This window comes from Acomys russatus, chromosome 5 (genome assembly GCF_903995435.1).
Source record: "Acomys russatus chromosome 5, mAcoRus1.1, whole genome shotgun sequence".
NCBI lineage: Eukaryota > Metazoa > Chordata > Mammalia > Rodentia > Muridae > Acomys > Acomys russatus.
Genome location: NC_067141.1, coordinates 26,484,646 through 26,505,557, shown reverse-complemented (window position 1 = coordinate 26,505,557; position 20,912 = coordinate 26,484,646). Strand labels below are relative to the sequence as shown.

Here is a 20,912-nt window from a genome sequence, read left to right as displayed (position 1 = left end):
AACCTTCCACCGTATCTTTTTATGAAGCAAGTTTCCCAGGAAAAAGCTTCGCTGTCCTCGAAACCTGCTGCTGAGGGCATTTCCTCAGCAAAGGGAAAGGATGGTGGGGGTAAGGGAGGGAGGCCTGATGTGGGAACGCTAGAGGCTGGTTTGTGTGGAGACAGTGATTGGGGAGAAGTGTGTGGGAAACAATTTTCAGCACTTCCTGTTTTGTTTTGTTTTTCCCTTGCAGCATCTGCAGCTGGGGAGGAAAAACTGGCTCTCAGCCCTGTGACTCCAGGGGCTTTTGCCCTTCCTGGGACCATGGTGCCCAGGGCTCTGACCAGGGCTTTGGACAGTCTCCTGGTTCAAATTCCAGCACATTTTGCACCTCGAAGCTTCTTCAGATCCTCTCTAACCCTCCGTGTGGCAGGTGACCTTAGTTCAACTCTTGAGTGGAGTCAGACCTTGGAGATTTCTTGAGTCTCTTACCCTCAAGGCACCCTCTGGACACCTGCATGTCTGCCACCCAAGCAATCAGAAGCTCTCACGTGTTCCATTCGAGTGTTGGCACGGTCCTCCTGCCATCCAGTCCCAACCCCTGGAGAATAGCTGCTCCAGAGCCTCACTGTGTGCCAGGCTCCAGCAGGTGCCACACTCACTTTCGTATTTAATCTTCAAATGTCCCGCAAAGCAGGAGCATGTTGGGTTACCAAGCCAGGGTGGTGGCAGAGTTGGATTTGAATCCAGGCCTGGCTGCTCCTGACTTTTTTCTGGATGCTCCTGATTCTTAGCTGCACCTTACTAGGGAAATCCTGTCCCAGGCTCTGCATGCCGGGGGTGGGGGGGGGGGGGCTGGGGGACAGGTGAATGTGGGAGACAGCTTGACTATGCCAGGCCAATTGGCTCCTGCTAGAGTCTCTGGGTTCCTGGAAGCCTCCCTTCTCTACAAGGATGGTTCTGTTTGATGCCCAAACCAGAGAACCAGACAGGGAGGGAGAAAGTGGGGGGAAGAGTAGAGGGGGATCAGATCAAGCCCAGAAGAAGTGCCGCTTGCTGTCTTCCTCCAGCAGGCTGAGGCAGTAAGGGGAAGCCCGGCCCTGGGGGTCTGGAGGATGGAGCCCAGCGGGAAGGACCATCCTCGGTGGCTCAAGGATGTTGGGTGGCTGTATAGGTTTGGGGAAGTAATGGAATGGCCTGGTGAGACTAGGGTGGTGACATTCACAGCACCCTGCCTGGGACTTCTGGCTGACTGGTTTCACTTCCTTCCCCTCAGCCCTCCCGGAGGCTCAAGGGAATCAACGGGGTTTTCACTGCTTGAGTTTCTTGTGTCCCCACCTCTCTTCCCAGCTCTTTTATTGGCTCTCTCTGCCTCTTCTATTGGCCTTCTCCGGCACTCAAGTAGGTCCTGCACTGGGGGCCTCTTTTGGCGTGACACTGCTAGGGCTTTCTCCCTCAGGAACAGCTGTTCTGTTTATATTCTCAGGGGGTCCAGGGGTGGGATCTGGGGAAGGGCTAGGGGAGTTTTCCTCACCAGGGTTAGAGGCTGACTCAGCCCCACCAGCAGGGGTCTGGGCTTCCATGCTTGACTGTGGCTGGGCCACAGGATCCGATTGTGACTGGGTCAGGGAGTCCACTTGAGGCTGGACCACAGAATCTGACTGTGGCTGGGCTGAGGGGCTCACTTGAGGTTGAGTCGTAGGATCCAACTGTGGCTGGGTCAAAGGGTTCACCTCAAGTTGAACAACAGTATCCAACGGTGGCTGGATCAGAGTGTTCACCTGAGGCTGAACCACAGACTCTGACTGTGGCTGGACCAAGGGCCTCACCTCAGGCTGGACCACAGACTCTGACTGTGGCTGGACAGAGGGATTCCCCTGAGGCAGGATCACTGGATCCAACTGAGGCTGGCCTTCAGCTGTTAGTCCTGGCAGAGTCAAGCCCTCAGAGGCCACCTGGGCCTGTGGCTCAGCTGGTGTGAGGCTGCCAGGCCGTTCCTCACAAACAGCAGCTGCAAAGGAGGAGAGCACAGTGCGCAGCAGGGCCCGGAGATCAGCACTGGCTGCCAGGCACAGGAAGGGGCTCAGGCAGCTGTTGAGCAGGATCAAGTAGTCAGAATAGACCAAAGCTTCCCAGAGCAGGTACCCAGGGTAGACATCCCATAAGAAAGCCAGATAAAGCAACTGTGCCAGCTGGTAGGGCAGCCTCAAAACCACATAGGCTGACAGAATGGTCTTGGCCACACGGGCAAAGCCATGGCAGGCCATGGGCCTAGGCTGATGACCACAACAGGTCTTGCAGGCAGTGGCTTGGGTGAGCACGTGGCAGACCAGTAGCAAGAGGAAGGGCAGGAAGCCCCCCAAGATCTCAAGCATCCTCAGAGGCAGCTCCTCGCTATCCCAGAAGTCCAGGCAGATGACCAAGTCATACCACCAGACGGCGGCCTCAGGGAAAACCAACCAGGGCACACTGAAGAGTGTGGCCAGCACCCAGACCCCAGCGCACACCCAGAGGGGCAGGCGGGCTGGGCGGTGCCCTGAGTACCATCGCGGGCACAGCGCCAGCAAGCAGCGGTCCAGGCTGAGGGCTGTCAATAGGAAGAGGCCGGAGGAGTAGGACACGCCCCACAGGAAGTAGTAGAAGCGGCAGGCAGCCGTGCCCAGTGGCCAGTGGCCTCCATGCTGGATCTCCAGGATTTGGAAAGTCGCTGCTGCCAAGAATAAGAAGTCAGAGAGGGCCAGGCTGAGCAGGAGCAGGGCCAGTCTCGTGCCAGCCCCGTGCCGGGCCTGTGAGCCAGCCAGCCACGCCATCAGCCCATTGGCTGGCAGGCCCAGGATAAGCAAGGCCACCAGAAAGACTGTGTCCCAGCTGCCCTGATGGTAGTAGTCCTCATCATTGATCTCTGTGCGGGGACCGTGGCCAGCAGCGCCCAGGTTGGCTTCCATAGCTGTGTCCATCCTGGGTCCTCAGGGTAGCGCTGGACATGAACTGCCAGTCTGCTGAATCAACAAATGCATGATGGCTTGGTATGAGAGAGATGGTGCTGTGTGCCTCCCAGCCAGTCACTGCTCCTCTCTGGGCCGGTATTATCTCCTTCTGATTAATTAGCCTGTGCCAGACACTTAAATAGATAACCTCATGTGGTCCCCCTACAATTTTACCAGTGAAGAAATGATTGTCCACTAACTCTATGACTTGGTGAAGGTTATGGATAGGGCCAGCAGCTCAGACCAAACAATACCGTTTTGCCACATGGAATTAGTGCTCATGTGGACTAAGCCCGAGGTTTTCAAGTTTATTGAGGAGACTGTTAAATGTTGTCTTGAGACAGGGTTTTGCTGTGGAACCCTGGCTGGCCTGGCATTTGCTGTGTAGACTAGGGTGGCCTCAAACTTGGAGTGAGCCTTTTGTCTTAGCCTTTTAAATGCTGGGATTACTAACCCGTACTGCCAACCCCCTCTCTATTTATTTATTTGGGGCCAGGAATGGTGTCAAATGCCTTTAATCTCAGCACTTAGGAGGCACAGAAGCAGGTGACTTTCTGAGTATGAGGCTAACTTAGTCTACATAGAAATTTCCAGGCCAGCCAGGGGTGCTACATAGTAAGACTCTGTCTCAAAAAAGAAAACTATGTATTTGTTATTAATGGGTATGAGTGTTTGTACTTTGTATGTGTTGGTACCCATGTAGCCCAGAAAGAGGTGTTGGACCCCTAGGGCTGGAGTTACATGGCAGTTGAGAGCTACCATGTAAGTATTGGAAAGCGAACCTGAGTCCTCTGCAGAGCAGCTCTTAGCAGTTGAGTTATTTTTATCTCTCCAGCCCTGATTTAAAATTTTTGAAACAAAATATCATATAGCCTAAACTGGCCTCAATCTTGCTACAGAACTGAGGATGGCCTTGAACTTCTGGCCTTCCTGTATTCACCTCCCAAGCACTTGGATTACAGCCATACACCACTATGTTCAGTTTATGCACTATTGAGAATTTAACCCAAGGCCACTTGCATGCCTGGCAAGCATTTTTACCAACTTAGCTGCATCTGCTGACCCTCTTGCCTCTTGTTTCTTTGGGACAGAGTGTCACTATGTAGTCCAGGCAGGCCTCCAAATTTAAATGATTCTCCTGCCTCTGCTCCCCGTGCTGGAATTATAAGGAGTGCACCATTATGCCTGGCTTCAGCTCTAAGCCTTGCTTTAGGATGAAGTGCTATAGTGGAACATCCTTGTGAGTGGAGAAATGGTGCTCTGAACTGAAGCTGTGGGAGCACCCACCTCGTGTTCCAGAAGACACAGTTTGAAAACCACTTAAAGGTCGGTTGTGGTGCCGCAGGCCTGTAATTCCAGCACTCAAGAGGCAGAGGCATGCCGGGCGTGGTGGCGCACGCCTTTAGTCCCAGCACTCGGGAGGCAGAGGCAGGTGGATCGCTGTGAGTTCGAGGCCAGCCTGGTCTACAAAGTGAGTCCAGGATGGCCAAGGCTACACAGAGAAACCCTGTCTCGAAAAACCAAAAAAACAAAAAACAAAAAAATTAAAAAAAACAAAAACAAAAAAAAGAGGCAGAGGCAGGCCGAGCTCTGTGAGGTCAAAACCAGCCTGGTTTACAAAGTGAGTCCAGGACAGCCAAGGCTACACAGAAAAACTCTGCCTCAAAAACAAAACAAAACAAAACAAAACAAAAAAAAAAAAAAAAAAAAAAAAAAAACCAAAACAACAACAACAAAAACCAAAACAAAACAAAAAACCAATCAAAACACTTAAAAGATAGTAATGGTGGTAATATCAGTACTTGGGAGGTGGAGGCAGGGGAAGTGCCATGAGTTCAAGGTGAGCCTACACTACAGAGTTTTAAAACCTTCTCTCAAACAAAACCACAATGCTGGTACACACCTGAAATGTCAACACTGGGGAAGTAGGGCAAAAGGAGTGGGAGTTCAGTGCTAGATTTCTATACCTGGAGTTTGCAGGCAGATTGGGATGCAGAAGACGTTATCTCAAAAGAGAAAGGAAGGGCAGACAGAAGGACAGAAGGAAGGAAGACTACTTGATCATGCCTTCCTGCTGGGGTTCCAAATGTTTAAATTCCCAGGAGGGAAAGGACCATTAGTGTCCTCCCAGGACGCCAGGTAAGGGCTGAGCCTCCAGACCCCAGCAGGCTGTGGCTGGGAGGGTCCTGAGAGCTTGTGACTCTTCAGTGTCTTGCACTGCTACTTGTGTTCCCTTCCTGCACCTCGGAGTTCGGCAAAGGTGGCCTTGGTTTCCCCTGGAGCTACTATATAGAGGAGGCAGTCGCCCGGCAGGATGATGACAATGAGATGGACAGAGGGGACACTGGCACGAGACCCACATGCCTTCTGCTGTCCTTGCTCTACCTCCCCTAACTGGAGGAGGGAAGAAGGTGTCCCTTAGAGGTGTGGAGAGGGACTGGCTGCTGGAACACATCTGGAACATGCCTGGAACTGTGGCTGCAGCCGCTATCGCCATGGCTCCCCACCTCAGCCTCTTTCTTGCCAGGGTCTCCTCTATGACTTCCAGCCCCTGTGGCCTCAGAGCCTGGCTGCCCATCCCTCGGGGCCTATGACATTGCCTGGCTTACCTGGGAGGTGCAGGCCAGGTAGAAGGAGCAGGGTGCTGCCTGCTTGTCCAAGGTCTAGGCACTAGCCAGCCCCACGATGGAGCCTGCCGCATGGCACCCAGTAGCGCTATGGAGGCAGACAGACAGGAAACCCAAGCTGAGGGAGCGTTAATCATTTATGGGTCTGCTCTTCGGGAAACTCTAACCATGGCCCCGTAGGGGTAAGTCACCAGCCGGGGGCCCCCACCCCAACAAGGTCAGGCAATGGAGACCCTTTGCTAGGAGCCCCTCCAGGCCAGGGCAGTCTATGCCAACTCCTGCGTCACCACTCCACCGCCATTAAGGCCTCTGGTCTGGCCTCTTTTCTAGAGTTTCGTGTGCCCTCTGCCCCAGTTAGGATGCCACATCACTGGAGACTGAAGGTGACAACTCTTCTCTAGTGAGCCTCCTTCTGCCTTAGGGGCCTTCACTGCTCCTCTTTGCTACACTAGGTTCAGCTATGTCACACTCTGGGATAAGTGCTTAGCCCTGCAGCAGGGTGTCCCTGTTTCACAGATGGGGGGAGACCGAGACTTGTCATGATGATTAGACTTGAAGTGGCTGAGCTTACATAGGCGCTCACTGCAGCTGCTGTGCCCTGGCACCCTCACTCCTGAGAAGAGTTTTCCAGACCCATCTGGTGCACACAGGCCACCCTGGGGCAGAGGGCAGGGATTAGGCTGGCTGCCTGACTCATTTACCCTAATCCTCCTCACTGTAGATCCCAGGTGATGAACTCAAGCCTTGGGGGGCCATAAGCAGCTTTCTGGGCCCGAGAACCAAGGGCACTCACTCCAGGAAGCGACATTGCTGAGTCTCGTCATCATCTACATGGCAACAGGGCACAGTGCACAGCTGGTTCCTGGCCCCCAGAAGACCCCTGAAGGAGTTGCATCTCCCAGGAGTGCCTCGGAGGACCCCACTTTGACCAGGAAAAGGAGCAAGAAAGAAAGGCGGCTCCCAGGGTCCCAGAAGGCCAGTTCTGGGGAGCAGTCCTCTAGCCAGGGCTCTGAGACCTCAGGAAGCAGCAAGAACCCAAGGACCAGAGAAGGGCAGGAGGAGCCCCCCTCAGCATCTGCTGGGCACGCCTCTCACCGACAGTCCCACCGACATCGTTCTGACCCCCAGCAGGATGCTGCCCAAAGGACTTATGGGCCCCTGCTCAACCGCATCTTTGGAAAGGTTAGGGGGGTCTAGGGGTAGGGGGTGGAGTTTAATTCTACTCATCTTTATCCCTTCCTGCTCCTGCATGACCAGGCCTCCTGCCTCTTGTGTCCAGGATTGGGAAATACAGGACAGGGCAGAGTTGTGGTCTCTTGTGCCCCAGGCCAGGAGAGCCAGTGCAGGACAAGTTGGCTTCAGGGCAGCTGGCATAGTGAGCAGAGGCAGACCTCACACTAGGCACCTTGGAGAACTACATTGGAAGCTCTAAGAGCAGGGAGAGAAGGTTGCTCCCTGCTCATGGGGTCCATAGGATGTGACATCAACTGTCTTCAGCTGCTTTGGTGAGGCCAGCCCTGCACCGTGCGCCTTGCAGAGGCTGGAGGAGTTGTGGCAAACAGGGACATGTTGGCTTACTCCTATGCAGGATCGTGAACTGGGCCCTGAGGAGTTGGAGGGTGAGTGTCCCTCACTGTTGCTGGGTGGTGGAAGGTGACCCTGGGTCTGGCCTCCCGGCCTGACTTCTGCTAATCCCTTCAGAGCTCCAGGCTGCCTTTGAGGAGTTTGACACTGACCAGGATGGCTACATCGGCTACCGGGAGCTAGGTGACTGCATGAGGACGCTGGGCTACATGCCCACGGAAATGGAGCTCCTAGAAGTTTCACAGCACGTGAAGATGCGCAGTTAGTGATGGAGCCCTCCTGGGTGATTGGGTCGGGAGCTAGCCTGGTTACCTAGAGGGCGGGTGGGCCACGGCTACATTGTTTTTATTTTTAGTTACTGTTAGTGGGGTATGGGATGTGAGTGCCATAGTGTGTATTTGGAAGTCAGAATACAACTGTCAGGAGTGAGTTCTTCTATCATGTAGGTCCCAGGGGTCTACTGAAATGCAGGTCATCGGGCTTGGCGACAGATCATTGGGCTTGGTGGCAGGTCATTGGGCTTGGTGGCAAGCACCTTTACTCGTGGAGCCACCTGCTGCTCTTGCTTCTTTCTTTAGTTTTACAACAGTTTCCAAGATGAGCGTGGGACTCGCCCTTGACGTACCCATCCTGGTTTGCTTGCTATTGCTGTGCAAGCAAATTGGAAAGAAAAGGGTTTATTTTGTATTGCAACTTATAGTCCATCCTTGAGGGAAGTGAGGGCAGGAACTCAAAACAGGAACCTGGAGGCAGGAACTGAAACAGAAACTGTGGAGAAATGCTGCTTCCTGGCTTGCCCTATAGGCTCCTGTTGAGCTACCTTTCTTATACCTCCGAGGACCACCTTGCCAGGAGTTGTACCACTCACAGTGGAATGGCCCCTCCCACACCACAACAATCATTAATCAATAGAATATCCCATAGGCAACAGGATTTGAACTTGGGCTGTCTGCTCTGAATCTGGGTCCCTTTCTGGCCCACTGGGGCTTCATGCTGATCAGGAGCATCCCTGACAAACCCCCTCCCCAACCAAGTAGCCAAGAAACCCCTCTTTGAGCAAGGAACTAGGTTGTGCCTTCGTGGATTCAGAGCCCTGGTGGGAAGACAGAACCCCGAGCAGCTTGTGATACTCTCCCTGGGTCCACAGTGGGGGGCTTTGTGGATTTTGAAGAGTTTGTGGAGCTGATAAGCCCAAAGCTGAGGGAGGAGACTGCGCATATGCTGGGTGTACGAGAGCTACGAATCGCCTTCCAAGAGGTAAGGAGTACAAGTGCATGGCAAGCATGGACTACATCCTTACTGGGAGGCCCTCAGGAGGCCTAGAGAGGCAAGCCTAGGGCATGGGGACAGGTAGGAAGTGATCGGGATCTTCGAATCAGGGAATCCTCCCACCAGGAGACAGTGTAGGTTCTTGAGGTTGGAAGAGGTGTAGACAGCTGATGGGGAGCATCATCACCTCGCACCAGGCAGCATCCGAGAGAAGATCCAAGAATAAGATGTAGTTCACTTGGTAAAGTGCATAGCGACTATGCCAAAGCTCTGGTTCAATCCCCAGCACCAAACAAACCAAGGCATGGTGGAGCACACGTGTCATGCATGCAGCACTTGGGAGGTGGAGGATGTAGGTGGGTAAGGAACTCAAGGCCATACTACACTGCGTAGTGAGTGACTTTGAGGCCAGCTTGGCCTGCCTGAGACACTGTCTCAACAAGACAAACCCATCAACTAAGCTGAGCACGGTGGTCCATGCTTTCGACCCCAGCACTCGGGAGGCAGAGGCAAGGGAATCTCTGTGAGTTCAAGGCCAGCCTGGGCAGGATGACACAGTGAGATGTTGCTTCAAAGAAGAAGAAGAAAAAAAAAAAAAAAGGGAAACAAAAGGAGTAGAGGCAGAGGTGAAGGCAACGTGTGTAAGAGCCTGGCTTGAACTCTCTGACAGTTTGACAAAGACAGGGATGGCAGGATCACAGTGGCGGAACTGCGGCAGGCAGCACCAGCCCTGCTGGGGGAACCACTAGAGGGCACTGAACTGGATGAGATGTTACGGGAAATGGACCTCAATGGGGATGGCACCATAGACTTCGACGGTGAGTCACTCCTACAGACACCCCTCCCATGCCTCTAGCACCTTGAACCTCCTTCAATCCCTGACCTGGACTGGCCTTTTCCTACCCGGCTCCCCTGCAGAGTTTGTAATGATGCTATCTACTGGCTGAGGCACACGCAGGGACAACCAACTGCCTCTGGGGCCCAGACACCAGCAGGAACTAGACTACCACACACCTTCCCCCAACGCTAGGCTGCTTCACCCCTGAGCCCACCCTCTCCAGTGTCTGCCTGAGCTGTCTTCTTCCGAGGTGTGGATGGAAAAACAAAACAAAACAAAAAAGACAAAAACGAAGCTGGTTGCAGTTCTCACTGGGGAACAAGACTTGAACCTCTCCAGACCCTGGAGAGGTAGGGAGTTCCCCAGCACTGGCTGCATTCAAATAAATGAGGCAGGCTGTGTTGGGGGAAATTCCCAGGACATGGTGAATTGAGAGGGTGGACGGATCGCTTCCCACCGCTTATGTGTATAAAGTGTTGGGTTTGTTTGTTTGTTTGTTTGTTTGTTTTTCAATGAACTTGGGCCTGGTAATGGCTTAGCAGATAAAAGTTCTTGCCACCAAGCCTGAATTGGATCCTTGAAGTTTGCATGGTAGAAGGAGAGAGAGCCAACTTCACAAAATTGTTCTTTGGCATGCTATAATACTCTGTCCCCCCACCCTCACCCCACTCCTGCTGTGAATAAATAAATGAAAAGTGAACTTGAATCAGGGTGTGACAGTACATTGAGTAAGAGACGCAGAAGTCCCAACTTGAACGGAAAGGCTGATTTAGAGTTCAGTGTTGGGCCTCAGGAGTGAACTGACATGGGGAATTCAGTCCTGGACTGGGGTTTGGGGGTCTGGGCTCTAACATTCACTCAGAGACTCCGTTAGAGTCTGAGGGGAAGGAAGGCATGAATCACCTCCTTACACGCCAGAGGCTGCAAAGGCAACTAGAAGAGGAGGCTCAAGTATGAGAAAGTGGCAGTGTTGAGGGTGGTCAGGGCCTTGAGTGGAAAGCATCTCTGCAGAGACAAAGTTAACACAAAAGGAAGCAGCAGCGGATGTCACAGAGAAAGGTCGATGCACTGATTAACCGTGGACTCCACTGAAGGTTAGCCGGGATGATCACAGACTCAGGGCACACCATTCTGCAATCCAGCAGAGGGCAGGGAGAAGCACGAAGAATTCTCACGTAAACTAGGAGAGGGCTGGGCGGGGAAATAAGCTTTTTTCTTTCTTTTCTTTTCTTTCTTTCTTTCTTTTTTTTTTTTTTTTTTAAGATTTATTGATTATTTATACAGTGATCTACATGCACACCTCAGGCCAGAAGAGGGCATCAGGTTACATCATAGATGACTGTGAGCCACCATGTGGTTGCTGGGAATTGAACTCAGGACCTCCGGAAGATCAGTCAGTGCTCTTAACCTCTGAGCCATCTCTCCAGCCCCTTCTTTTCTTTTTTTGAGACAGGGTTTCACTATGTAGTCCTGGTTGGCCTGGAACTTACTATATAGACCAGGCTGTCCTGGAACTCAGAGAGACCCTCTTACCTCTGTCCCAATCCCCAAATGCTGGGATTTAAGGCATGTACCACCCACCCACAGCCACTAAGGAAATCTTTATGCCTCCTATTTAGTGTGTCCTAAGATAAGAAAAAATAGAGCAGCTGGGCGTGGTGGCACATGCCTTTAATTCCAGAACTCGGGAGGCAGAGGCAGGCGGATTGCTGTGAGTTTGAGGCCAGCCTGGTCTACAAACTGAGTCCAGGATAGCCAAGGCTACACAGAGAAACCCTGTCTCAAAAAAATAAAAAAGAAATAAAAAAAAAGAAAGAAAAGAAAAACTACTGCTTATATTGTCTATTTAGAGTTTTGGTCTCCAACACTCTTTAAGTATGGCCAGTGTCATGCGGGTTAGATCAGTTCCTTAGCCAGCAAAAGGCAAGCTCCGGGCTGGAGTGTGACTTAGTGGTACAGTGCCTGCCGATTATTGGTGGTGCTGGGCTTGGATGGAAGCATCACTAAAAAACAAAGAAAAAGGAGAGCCTGCAAAGCGGTTCAGCAGGTAAAGGCACCACGCCTGAAGACCAGGTCCCTGGGGTCCACATGCGGAACATAGAGAACTGACTCCCGCAGCTGTCCTCTGACATGCACACGTACGATGCCGAGTGTGCACACGTGTGCACGCATGGGATGCTGCACGTGTGAACCTCTACTCTCAAATGCATAATGTAATTTTATCAACAGAACAAATCTCATTGCTTACCATTACCATTTTAAGTGATGTATATTGGGTCAAAGAATGAAGTTGGACTTGAATCTACTCACTTGAATTTATTTTTTTTAAAGGTTTATTTATTATTATGTATACAGTGCTGCCTGCATGTACATTTACAGGCCAGAAGAGGACATCAGATTTACATTATAGGTGGTTGGGAGCCACCATGTGGTTGCTGGGAATTGAACTCAGGACCTCTGGAAGAGCAGTCAGTGCTTTTAACCACTGAGCCATCTCTCCAGACCCTTGAATTTATTTTTTAGCTATGGTGGCACACACTTTGATGCCATTCCTGGGGAACAGAGACAGGTAGACCTGAGTTTGAGGCCAACATGGTCTACATAGTAAGTTCCAGGCCAGTTAGGGATATGCTTTTTTTTTTTCCCCTGGGTTTTCAAGACAGGGTTTCTCTGTGTAGCCTTGCCTGTTCCCGACTCACTTAGTAGACCAGGCTGGGCTCGAACTCTCAGCAATCCACCTGCCTCTGCCTCTTGAGTGCTTGGGATTAAAGGTGTGCGCCACCATGCTTGGCAAAACTGTATTTAAAAATTTTTTAAACATAATTATTGTTTGTGAATGTGGGACATATGTGAAGAACAGAACACAATTTGGGGGAGTCAGCTCTCTTTCCACAGTAGGATTTGGGGACCAAATTCAAGCTGTAATAAGTGCCTTCATCCACATTCAGTAAACAGTTTTGTAATTTCTTTTTTTTCCTTCTATGTACATTGTCACTATGTTTACTGGGCCATAACTGTGTGAATGTACTGGGCATACAAACTGTGGGCTTGGAGTTTTGTCTTCTTTACTTTTTGGAGAGTTGGCTCGGTGGTTCTTGCAAAAGTTTAATTCCCTGTTACCACATTAAGGCTTGGGCACCAGGTGTACATGTGGTGCACAGACATGTGTGTAGGCAAAACACTCATACACACAGAATAAACACTCATACACAACAAAAGCCACTGGGGGTGGGGGTGGGGCATGAGGACGCCATAGCATATATGTGGAGTCAGAAGACAATCCAGGTGGTCTTCACCTTTCACTTTGAGACAGCCAGGGCTCTTGCTGTCTTGGGACCTCGGACACCAGGCCTAAAAGCTTCCAGGGATTGTCCTGTCTCCACCTCGCATCTCTGTAGTAGCTGGGATAACGGACATCCACTACCGTGTGTGGCTTTCTGTGTGTTCGGGAGATGCCAACTCAAAGACCTTCACAATAGCATAGCAAGCACTTTATCCACTGCTCCAGCCCCCAGCTCCCTCAGTTTCCTGTTTATCACATCCTTCCTGCCCCATTTTCTCAAGACAGGGTTTCTCTGTGTAGCCCTGCCTGTCTTTGAGCTTTCTCTGTAGGCCAGGATGACCTTGAACTTAGAGATCTGGGTGCCTCTGCCTCCCAAGTGCTGGCATCAAAGGCCTGAGCCACCACTGCTGGGCTTATAAAGTATTATTATTATCATCATCATCATCATCATCATCATCATGCTTGTGTGTTGGTACTCAATTATAGAGGTCAGGAAAGAGCTTCTGGGAGTCTTCTCTTTCCATTGTGTGGGTCCCAGGGACTGAACTCAGGCTATCAGGCCTGGCAAGTGCCTTAACCCTTGGAGCCATCTCACGAGACCCTTATGGGATAGCTACATAGTCCCTGCGTTGGCTAACTGCTCTGATTCTAGGTCTGAGGGAGGTCTGAGTGGGCCAGAAGTGGGTCAAAAGCCTAGGTGTCCTCTCATTCAATACAGGCACCGAACTCTAAGGTGCCCAGCACCCTGTTGTTTCTCTGTGGACACTCATGGCTTGGTCTGGAAGAAGGACCACTCAGCTGGTCTTTGGTGGCCTGCAGAGGACACCAGCCTGACTCCCTTCTTTCTCTCTCTCCCTGGGTTTTACAAGGGGCTCGGGTTATGTTTTTGTCCTTGGTGAGTGGTCCCTACCTGTAAATGGGGGCCTTCTCATCTGTGAAAATGGAGCTAAGGCAAAGAGGTGCTTGGCACAGCCTGCTGCATTCCAACTACCTCAGATTTCCTTAGGTTCTGTTTGTCTGTTTAAATTTAAGACATTAGTCGAGGTCCTGATTTTCAAAAACATCTGAGACAGTGTTTCAAACATTTAGTGGCTCTGAGTGTCTCCGCATCACTGTAGTGCTCTGCTGAGAAGCCATGCTCCCACACCCTCGGCTCCTTGGTTCTTTCAACCTCTGGGTCTAGGAAGTAGGGCAGTGGGTGGGTAGAGGAGCATCAACATCTCCATGTCTCTATATGACCCACATCTAGAGATGGCTGTAATAGCCTAGGGCTCCAGAGCCAGGCAAGCCAGGATTATCAGCCCCCCAGGCCTCGGGCCTTTGTCATCATTTAGCGCCCTTGGCTGAGGCTACCTGGCAGGCTGTTACAGAGATTGGGTGTGGGGGCAGCTGAATCTCCTCAGGGCCGAAGGCAGGAAGACCGGGACCACTTCTCCACCCAACCCTGCTCAGGATATAACGGTGACCTTGAGCACATGTGAGGTCACCCAGGTTGTCCCTTGATGCCATGGGAGGTTGGTGGTCCACCACAGTCCCAGGTGAGTCCTTTACAAAACTTTTGTAGAAGGGAGTTGGGGCTGTTAATGTTCTGGGCCAGGCCTGATAGGATAGAAAAGTGAAAACTGCCCTCGCTGGAATTAATTACTCTTTTATTAGCACAAAATCACACCAACCCAGGAGCCCAGAGCCCAGGAATAAGTTAAGGCACACATTAGGTAAGGGGCAACATCCCCGGGCTGGCATGCCCCAAACTTCCTGAGCAAATCCAGAGGGGTTGGAGGCTGGAGGCTGTGAGGGTCCCAAGGGCATTTTCCTTCCACATGAAAGGAACAGAACCGCCCCGTGGACACCAGAAAGGGGCCTGAGGCCTTGGATCACTGGTATCACACCGGCCAGATGCAGCTCACTTCTCAAAGTAGGGCAGGTAGAAGAATTGGAAGCCCCGGTGGCCTTTGACAGCACAGTAGATGAAGATCACGTGATAGACTGTGGGCGTGGCGTCTGTTAGTGAAAGGGCCTGGCCCCGCCCCACCCAACCCCGCCCCACCTCACACTTCTCTCACCTCCCGGGACTAGCAGCAGGACACCTGGCACGAAGAAGATGGCGCTGGAGACACCTGCGGTAGAAAGAAACATACCGCTCAGTCCTAGGGGCTCCCTCCAGAAGGCCTCCCTCTCTCCTGGAAGGTACTGATTTGTGCTGGGAGTTGGGGGAGGGGGGTTGCGGAGGATCCAGGCTGGAGGGGCGCTCACCTGGAGAGGGGGCCACCTCCAGTCCCACGCCGACCAGGATAAGCACTGCACACACATGGGGTTGTGGAGGGGGAAGGACAGAAGGGGGTGAGGGCAGGGTCTTACACGTCCGACTCCCAGCCAGGCTCTGGTATTTCCCACCTAAACTGATGTCCCCTGGGCAGAGTGTGACCTTTCAGTCACTCAACAAACACTTACAGTACACTACACCCTCTGCATGCCCAGTACCGAGAATTCCATCACGCAGGGCAGATAGGAGCCTGGTATGGTAATGAACACCTTTAATCCCAGCACTCAGGAAGTAGAGACAGGCAGATTCTTGTGAGTTTGAGGCCAGCCTGGTTTGCGTATCACCAGGGATAAGACCCTGTTTCCCCTCCTCCCCCCAACAAAACAGGCAGATGGGACAGCAAGATGGCCCAGTGGGTAAAAGAGCTTGCCACAAAGCCCAACTACTTGAGTTCAATACCTTAGACCCAAATGGGAGAAACAGAGAACTGACTCTTCCAAGTTATCCTCTGCCCATACTGGGGCTGGGGCATGCAGGTACCTTCCTCCACCTCCACCTCCAGACAAATAAATGCATGTACTAGAAAGACCGCAGGTCCTTGTCTCACGCCACTTCTTACTGGAGGAACCAGGACCAACAAGATCCATGTATGGGAAGAGGTTTGTGTGAAAGCTTCAAGTAGCTGCCTCGGGCCAGCCCTGGGAGCATGGTGAGGCTTCCTGGAGACCGTAACGTCTAAGCCTGGCACGGATGGCAGTAACAAAAACACTGCCAGGCCCTGAGCTAAGCATTATATGCAACATCTTGATAAACTAAACCATGGCCCAGTGGAACAAGGAGAAGCTGTAGCCGTGGCAGAGAAAGAAACCAGCACAGAGGCAACAGTGTAGCCGAGTCTCAGAGTCTGGCCAGAACCAGAGGCTTTCTAAGAGCCGCCAGCACTTGCTGAGCCTGAACAAGAAAAACCTGGGCTAGAGAAATCTGGGCTGGCATCTTGCCCTAGGCAAGGATATGGCCTTTAGTGGAGAGGTCACAGCTGGAGCCACTGATGGGGTGGGGTGCAGCCAGAGGAGCCTATGGGGCCACCGTAGTCTTTTGCAGGCTTTGTCCTATAAAAAGCACCTCAAAAAGGGGGTTCACACTCATCCCTTGCTCCTGGTTTAGGGCTGCAGGTTCCATTCTCTTAGAGTAAACCTCTTTTTCCAATTCCACAGAGCCCTTGGTGACTTTCTGGTGGTCCCAAGGTTTGGCAGTTGCTGCTGTGGTTCTAAATCCCAGCTCATCTGCCTCCCAGCTGCAACCTGAGGACACCCCCCTCTCCTGCCTAAGCTTGTGTCCTAACCTCCCAAACCAGGATGCTATCAATGCTTGCTCTGCTGGCTTGAGGAGAAGCTGGCAGTAGGTGTCACCAATGCCTGCCTAGCCTGCAGTTGTGCTGGCAAGTGGCAGCTCTGTCCCCGAACTCAAACACCTAGAAGCAGAGGTTAGATTTCTGGCCAGGAGACCTGGCTGGCTTGGGGCTTCGACCTTTCTGGAGAAGGAACGGAAAAGGGCCAAGGGCGGCAGCCACAGTTGGTCCTTCATGGCCCCCTGTTCATCTCAACCCTGGATGCTCTGGGTTTGCATCTCAGTTCCGTAAAGAACTCAGAAATGTATGGCTGTGAACCCTGCCTGCACTGCCTAATCCCAGGTTCCCCCACCCCCCCACCCGGAACAGTGTGGGGCAGAGAAGACCCTGGTTAGATCACAGACCACAGAAACAGTGGTCCTGATACCTGGCCTCAGGGGCCTTGAACACCTGGCCTGGCTCCAGGGCTCTGGACCCAGCCTCTCACTTGTCACCTCTGTAAGGTGGGAAAATGGATTTGTCAGCAGTCAACCCAAAATAAATGGAAATCGTTACTTCTCCATCCTCTAGTAGATTAAACAAGTTAAATTTAAAAAGAAAATAAACAGGAGATGGAGAGATGGTGCAGAGGTTAAGAGCACTGGCTGCTCTTCCAAACGTCTTCAATTCCCAGCAACCACACGGTAGCTCACAACCATCTATCATGAGATCTGATGCCCTCTTCTGGCGTGCTGGCACACAGGCAGGCAGAAAACTGTATAAACAATAAAAATCTTTTAAAAAGGAATTGTGTAATTCTTTTTTTTTTAATTGTGTAATTCTTAAAAAAGAAAAGAAGGAAAGAAAGAAAAGATACAGCTAAGCCGAGCATGGTGGCGCACGCCTTTAATCCCAGCACTTGGGAGGCAGAGGTAGGCGATTGCTGTGAGTTCGAGGCCAGCCTGGTCTACAAAGAGAGTCCAGGACAGCCAAGGCTAATACAGAGAGACCCTGTCTCAAAAATAAATAAATAAATAAAAAAAAGATACAGCTAGGGGTGGTGGGTGGAGCAGCCCATGCCTTTAATCCCAGCACTTGGGAGACAGAGACAAGATCTCTGAGTCTGAGGCCAGCCTGCTCTGCAGAGTGAGTTCCAGGACAGCCAGGGCTGCACAGAGAAACCCTGTCTCAAGACCATACTTGAACACTGTCTGGGCTACATGAGACTCTCCAAACACTTAAAAGGGCACGGGGAGCTATAGAGAGGGCTGGGAGGTCAGGAGCGTGTACCGTTCTTGCAGAGGACCCAGGTTTGGCTCCCAGCACCCACATGGTGGTTCACAACCCTCTACAGCTCCAGCTCCAGAGGGTCCAATTCCCTTTCCTGACTTCACTAGAGACTGCCCCCACATGGTGCACACACACACACACACACACACACACACACACAACAAACAAAAAAACCAAAAAAACAAAATAAGTATATATAAAAAAACAATTTTTAAAAAAGGAAATAGGCTGGAGAGGTGGTTCAGCTGATAAGAGCACTGGCTGCTCTTCCAGAGGTCCTGAGTTCAGTTCCCAGCAACCACATGGTGGCTCATGACCATCTAAAATGAGATCTGGTGCCCTCTGCTGGTGTGCAGGCATACATGCAGGTAGAATACTGTATATGTAATAAATAAATATTTTTTTAAAAAAGGAAATAATTTAAAAGGCACTGAATCAGGTTCCATTTTTCACCCCTTGTGACCTACTGGCCAGAGGACCAGGGTGGTGGGGCTTCTCACAGCCCCAGCTGCCCAGTTGTAACAGGGAGGCCTACAGTGCTGAGGGGCTTCAGAGCCTGCTCCTAGGAGGGAGGGAGAACAGGCCCTTGGGACACTCACCTAGCCCCAGCAGCAGAAGCAGGAAGGAGGCCAGCACTACCCGGCGGTTTTTCTGGATCAAAGGATGTTGGGTCCAGCTGGGTGGCAGGAGAGCAAAACAGAGGACAAGGAGGTGAAGCCGGTGGGGAGCCAGGGCTGGCCGGCAGGCCGAAGCAAAGGGTACTTGGAAGCTGAACCCCAAGTGAGGAGGCTCTCACCTGCAGCAGGCATTGTAGGAGCGCTGGGTGCTGCTGCTGATGGTGCTGAAGGACCACTGGGAGCTCCGGATAGACACATGCCCAGAATCCCTGAAGGACAGAGGGATGGTGAGCAGCACAGGGAGACAAAGGAACAGAAGATAAACCGAGGGTGTATGTAGGGCCTGAGGTGAACCCCGTAGGATAGAGGGCCCTGGAAGTGGTCAAGGGTGGGAGTGAATTATAGAGTGTGTGTGTGTGTGTGTGTGTGTGTGTGTGTGTGTGTTAAGAGGGATGAAAAACAGAAAGTGGGGGCTGGTTAAACTGAGGATTCCTAGAAGATAAAAGGTCTGGCAGTGATAAATTGGAGGCACCGAATACTGGGTTAAGGTGACCCCGCTGGACAGGCGATCCCACAAGAGAAGTAGGGCTGGGAATCCTTATAGGAGAGATGAAGGCATGATGCAGGGATGCAGGGTGGGTCCCCACCTGGCCCTGACCTGGTGCTGACTCCCTGATCAGGCTCTGGAGAGGCAGGAGCTCCATCCTCATCATTTTCCAGGTTCTGTTTAAGAATACAGGGTTCAGAGAGGCTGCTGCGCTTGAGCCTTTCCACTCCCCCTCTGGGGTGAGGAGAAAAGCAGCCAGCTTCTGCCTGGCATGCCTGGCAGCTGCTCTCCTGGCTTTCCCTGCCCTCCCAGTGCAACCGGTTTGATGATTCAGAAACCAAAACCCAGGTAGGAAGTAGATGGCTGCTGGGGGCTTCGGCACAGAAACCTGCAGGAGTGGGTGGAGGGCTCACAGCACGGATCCCAGGAGCAGGTGACTAGCCAAACGGGGCTCTTAGGATTTTTCAGGGGCCCAACATAGAGGCTCTGGATTTGGCGTAGCAGACCACAGGCCTCTGGTTCCTATGTCCCAGAGAACGCTAGGATTGGGCAAAGTTATCTAGGACAGTGATTTATGGTTTGTTTGGCGTCAAGAGATGGGAAAACAAATCATGTGAGCGCGCGGGTGGGGGTGGGGTTGGGAAGAGGCAACATCCATTCTAGGGTGATTCTCAAAACAAGACGGGATGCAAATACTCCATAGAGCATGTGGTGGCCTGGGGCTCAAAGGATGCTGCAAGGACCGGCAAGGTCTGGTTCAGATACCAAGTCCTCCCTAAACGGCAAGGTCTGGTTCACATACGAAGTCCTTCCTAAACTCCGAGGAGTGGTATTGTGTGTTGAGTCCAGGATGGATGAGCTCTTCACTGTTGCTGAGGTCTGAGTTCCTGGTCCGGGTTTGCGGCTCTCTAAAACTGCATGGGGACCGAACTCGGAGCTCAGAGGACAAGGACATAACTCTGGATGAGCAGAGACCTCTGGGATACAGTTTCCCGCTCTGCTGGGGTCTCTAGGCAGACTCTCCGGAGTTAGAGTTCTCCGGGGGCCCAGACTTGGGGGCCCGCCCAACCCCGGACAAGAGAGTGAGATGAGCCGGGCCGTTCACCTGGTAGCGCAGCCGGGACTGCTTGTCTTCATCAGCCACCTCGAACCGGGCCCGGCGTTCGAAGTGCAGCGGCCCAAAGCGGGCGATCCCGCTGGACTCAGGCCCAGGCCCCGCGTCCTCCAGTGTCAGCTCGAAGGCGTCATCGATGCTGAACTGGGGCCGGGAGGCGCTCATGGCCCCCGCCCGCCTAGGCACCCAGCGCCGCCGCCATCTGAGCCCGTCACGGCCCCGCCCACTAAACGGGTCCCGTCCCCCGCAGGCCCCGCCCCGTCACCCTGGGAGCGAAGCCCTGCCCTCTACAACGGCCCCGCCCCACCCGCTGGTCCTCCGCAGGCCTGAGCTGCAGAGCGCCGAGTTGATTCGGCATCACGTCAGCGTCTCGCCGGTAGCGGGACCCGCGGCGCCACCCAGAGGCTGCCTTGGTGAGCGACAGCCCGGGCTGTGGCCAGGAGCAATTTAGGCTTGTGCTTGAAGGCGGGGGTGGGGGGCCGGGGGGGGGGGTTGCTTTCCGGTTGCTTTCCCAGCTTCTCAAACTTCAAATGGTGGCCTGACTCTCAGCCCTCCGCACTGTGCGTTGAGATTCTTGGACCTATTCCTCCATCCTACTCACCACAGCTTCCCATGGAGGGGTGTTCTTGTCATTTTGCAGATATGGAAACTGAGGCTCAGACCTTATATTGCTTCCCCGGTTCAGAATCCATGAGGCTATCTCCTTTGTTTTTCTTGTGAGAGGGTCTCGCCAGGTAGCCCAAGGTGGCCTTAAACTCCCGATTTTTTTGCCTCATCTTCTCTAGAACTGTGACTACATGCAAACACCAACCGCCATGTTGACTTTCTCATGCGTTTTTGCGATCTCTCCCCCCCCCCCCCCCCGCCCCTCTCTCTCTGTACTAGATTTCATGTAGTACAGGTTGGTCTCAAACTCACTGTGTAGTGGAGGATGACCTTGAACTCTTCCTGTTTCTGCTTCCTCCGTCCTTGTACCACACCATGCCTAGTTTACTTCATGTTGTGAGCTGCCATGTGGACGCTGGGAATTGAACCCAGGTCCTCTGCAAGGGCAGTACTTGTTCTTAGGCCCTGAACCATTTCTCTAGTCCTTGGTTTTTGGCATTATTTTGTTCACTGCTCTCTCTTCAGTGCCCAGGAGTGTTTGGAACTGCTCAATAAATATCCGGTAGGACTGAGTGGGTAGT

General features: G+C 52.4%; 3 protein-coding genes across 5 annotated transcripts; 1 reads left to right on the top strand and 2 right to left on the bottom strand.

Moving 5' to 3' along the window:
- Nucleotides 1-1,294: 1,294 nt before the first annotated feature.
- On the bottom strand, nucleotides 1,295-2,943 carry Gpr152 (G protein-coupled receptor 152). The gene has a single exon (XM_051147051.1). It carries the CDS (start codon nucleotides 2,934-2,936, stop codon nucleotides 1,377-1,379), a length of 1,560 nt encoding a protein of 519 aa, XP_051003008.1. The 5' UTR covers nucleotides 2,937-2,943; the 3' UTR covers nucleotides 1,295-1,376.
- A 3,233-nt stretch (nucleotides 2,944-6,176) lies between these two features.
- LOC127190000 (calcium-binding protein 4) lies at nucleotides 6,177-9,552 on the top strand. Its single transcript, XM_051147050.1, has 6 exons — nucleotides 6,177-6,775; nucleotides 7,182-7,212; nucleotides 7,295-7,438; nucleotides 8,325-8,434; nucleotides 9,117-9,264; nucleotides 9,365-9,552. The coding sequence occupies exons 1-6, from the start codon at nucleotides 6,425-6,427 to the stop codon at nucleotides 9,391-9,393; spliced, it is 813 nt and encodes a 270-aa protein (XP_051003007.1). The 5' UTR covers nucleotides 6,177-6,424; the 3' UTR covers nucleotides 9,394-9,552.
- A 4,796-nt stretch (nucleotides 9,553-14,348) lies between these two features.
- Tmem134 (transmembrane protein 134) lies at nucleotides 14,349-19,959 on the bottom strand. 3 transcript variants are annotated; one of them, XM_051145799.1, is made up of 7 exons: nucleotides 19,717-19,959; nucleotides 18,723-18,787; nucleotides 18,244-18,333; nucleotides 18,047-18,123; nucleotides 14,821-14,976; nucleotides 14,631-14,684; nucleotides 14,349-14,553 (listed from the first exon to the last, which is right to left on the bottom strand). In XM_051145799.1, the coding sequence occupies exons 1-7, from the start codon at nucleotides 19,888-19,890 to the stop codon at nucleotides 14,471-14,473; spliced, it is 699 nt and encodes a 232-aa protein (XP_051001756.1). In that variant the 5' UTR covers nucleotides 19,891-19,959; the 3' UTR covers nucleotides 14,349-14,470. The 3 variants fall into 3 exon arrangements, with proteins under 3 accessions (XP_051001756.1, XP_051001757.1, XP_051001758.1); XM_051145800.1 differs by having other exon boundaries at nucleotides 14,821-14,865; XM_051145801.1 differs by lacking the exon at nucleotides 14,821-14,976.
- Between the last annotated feature and the right edge of the window lie 953 nt (nucleotides 19,960-20,912).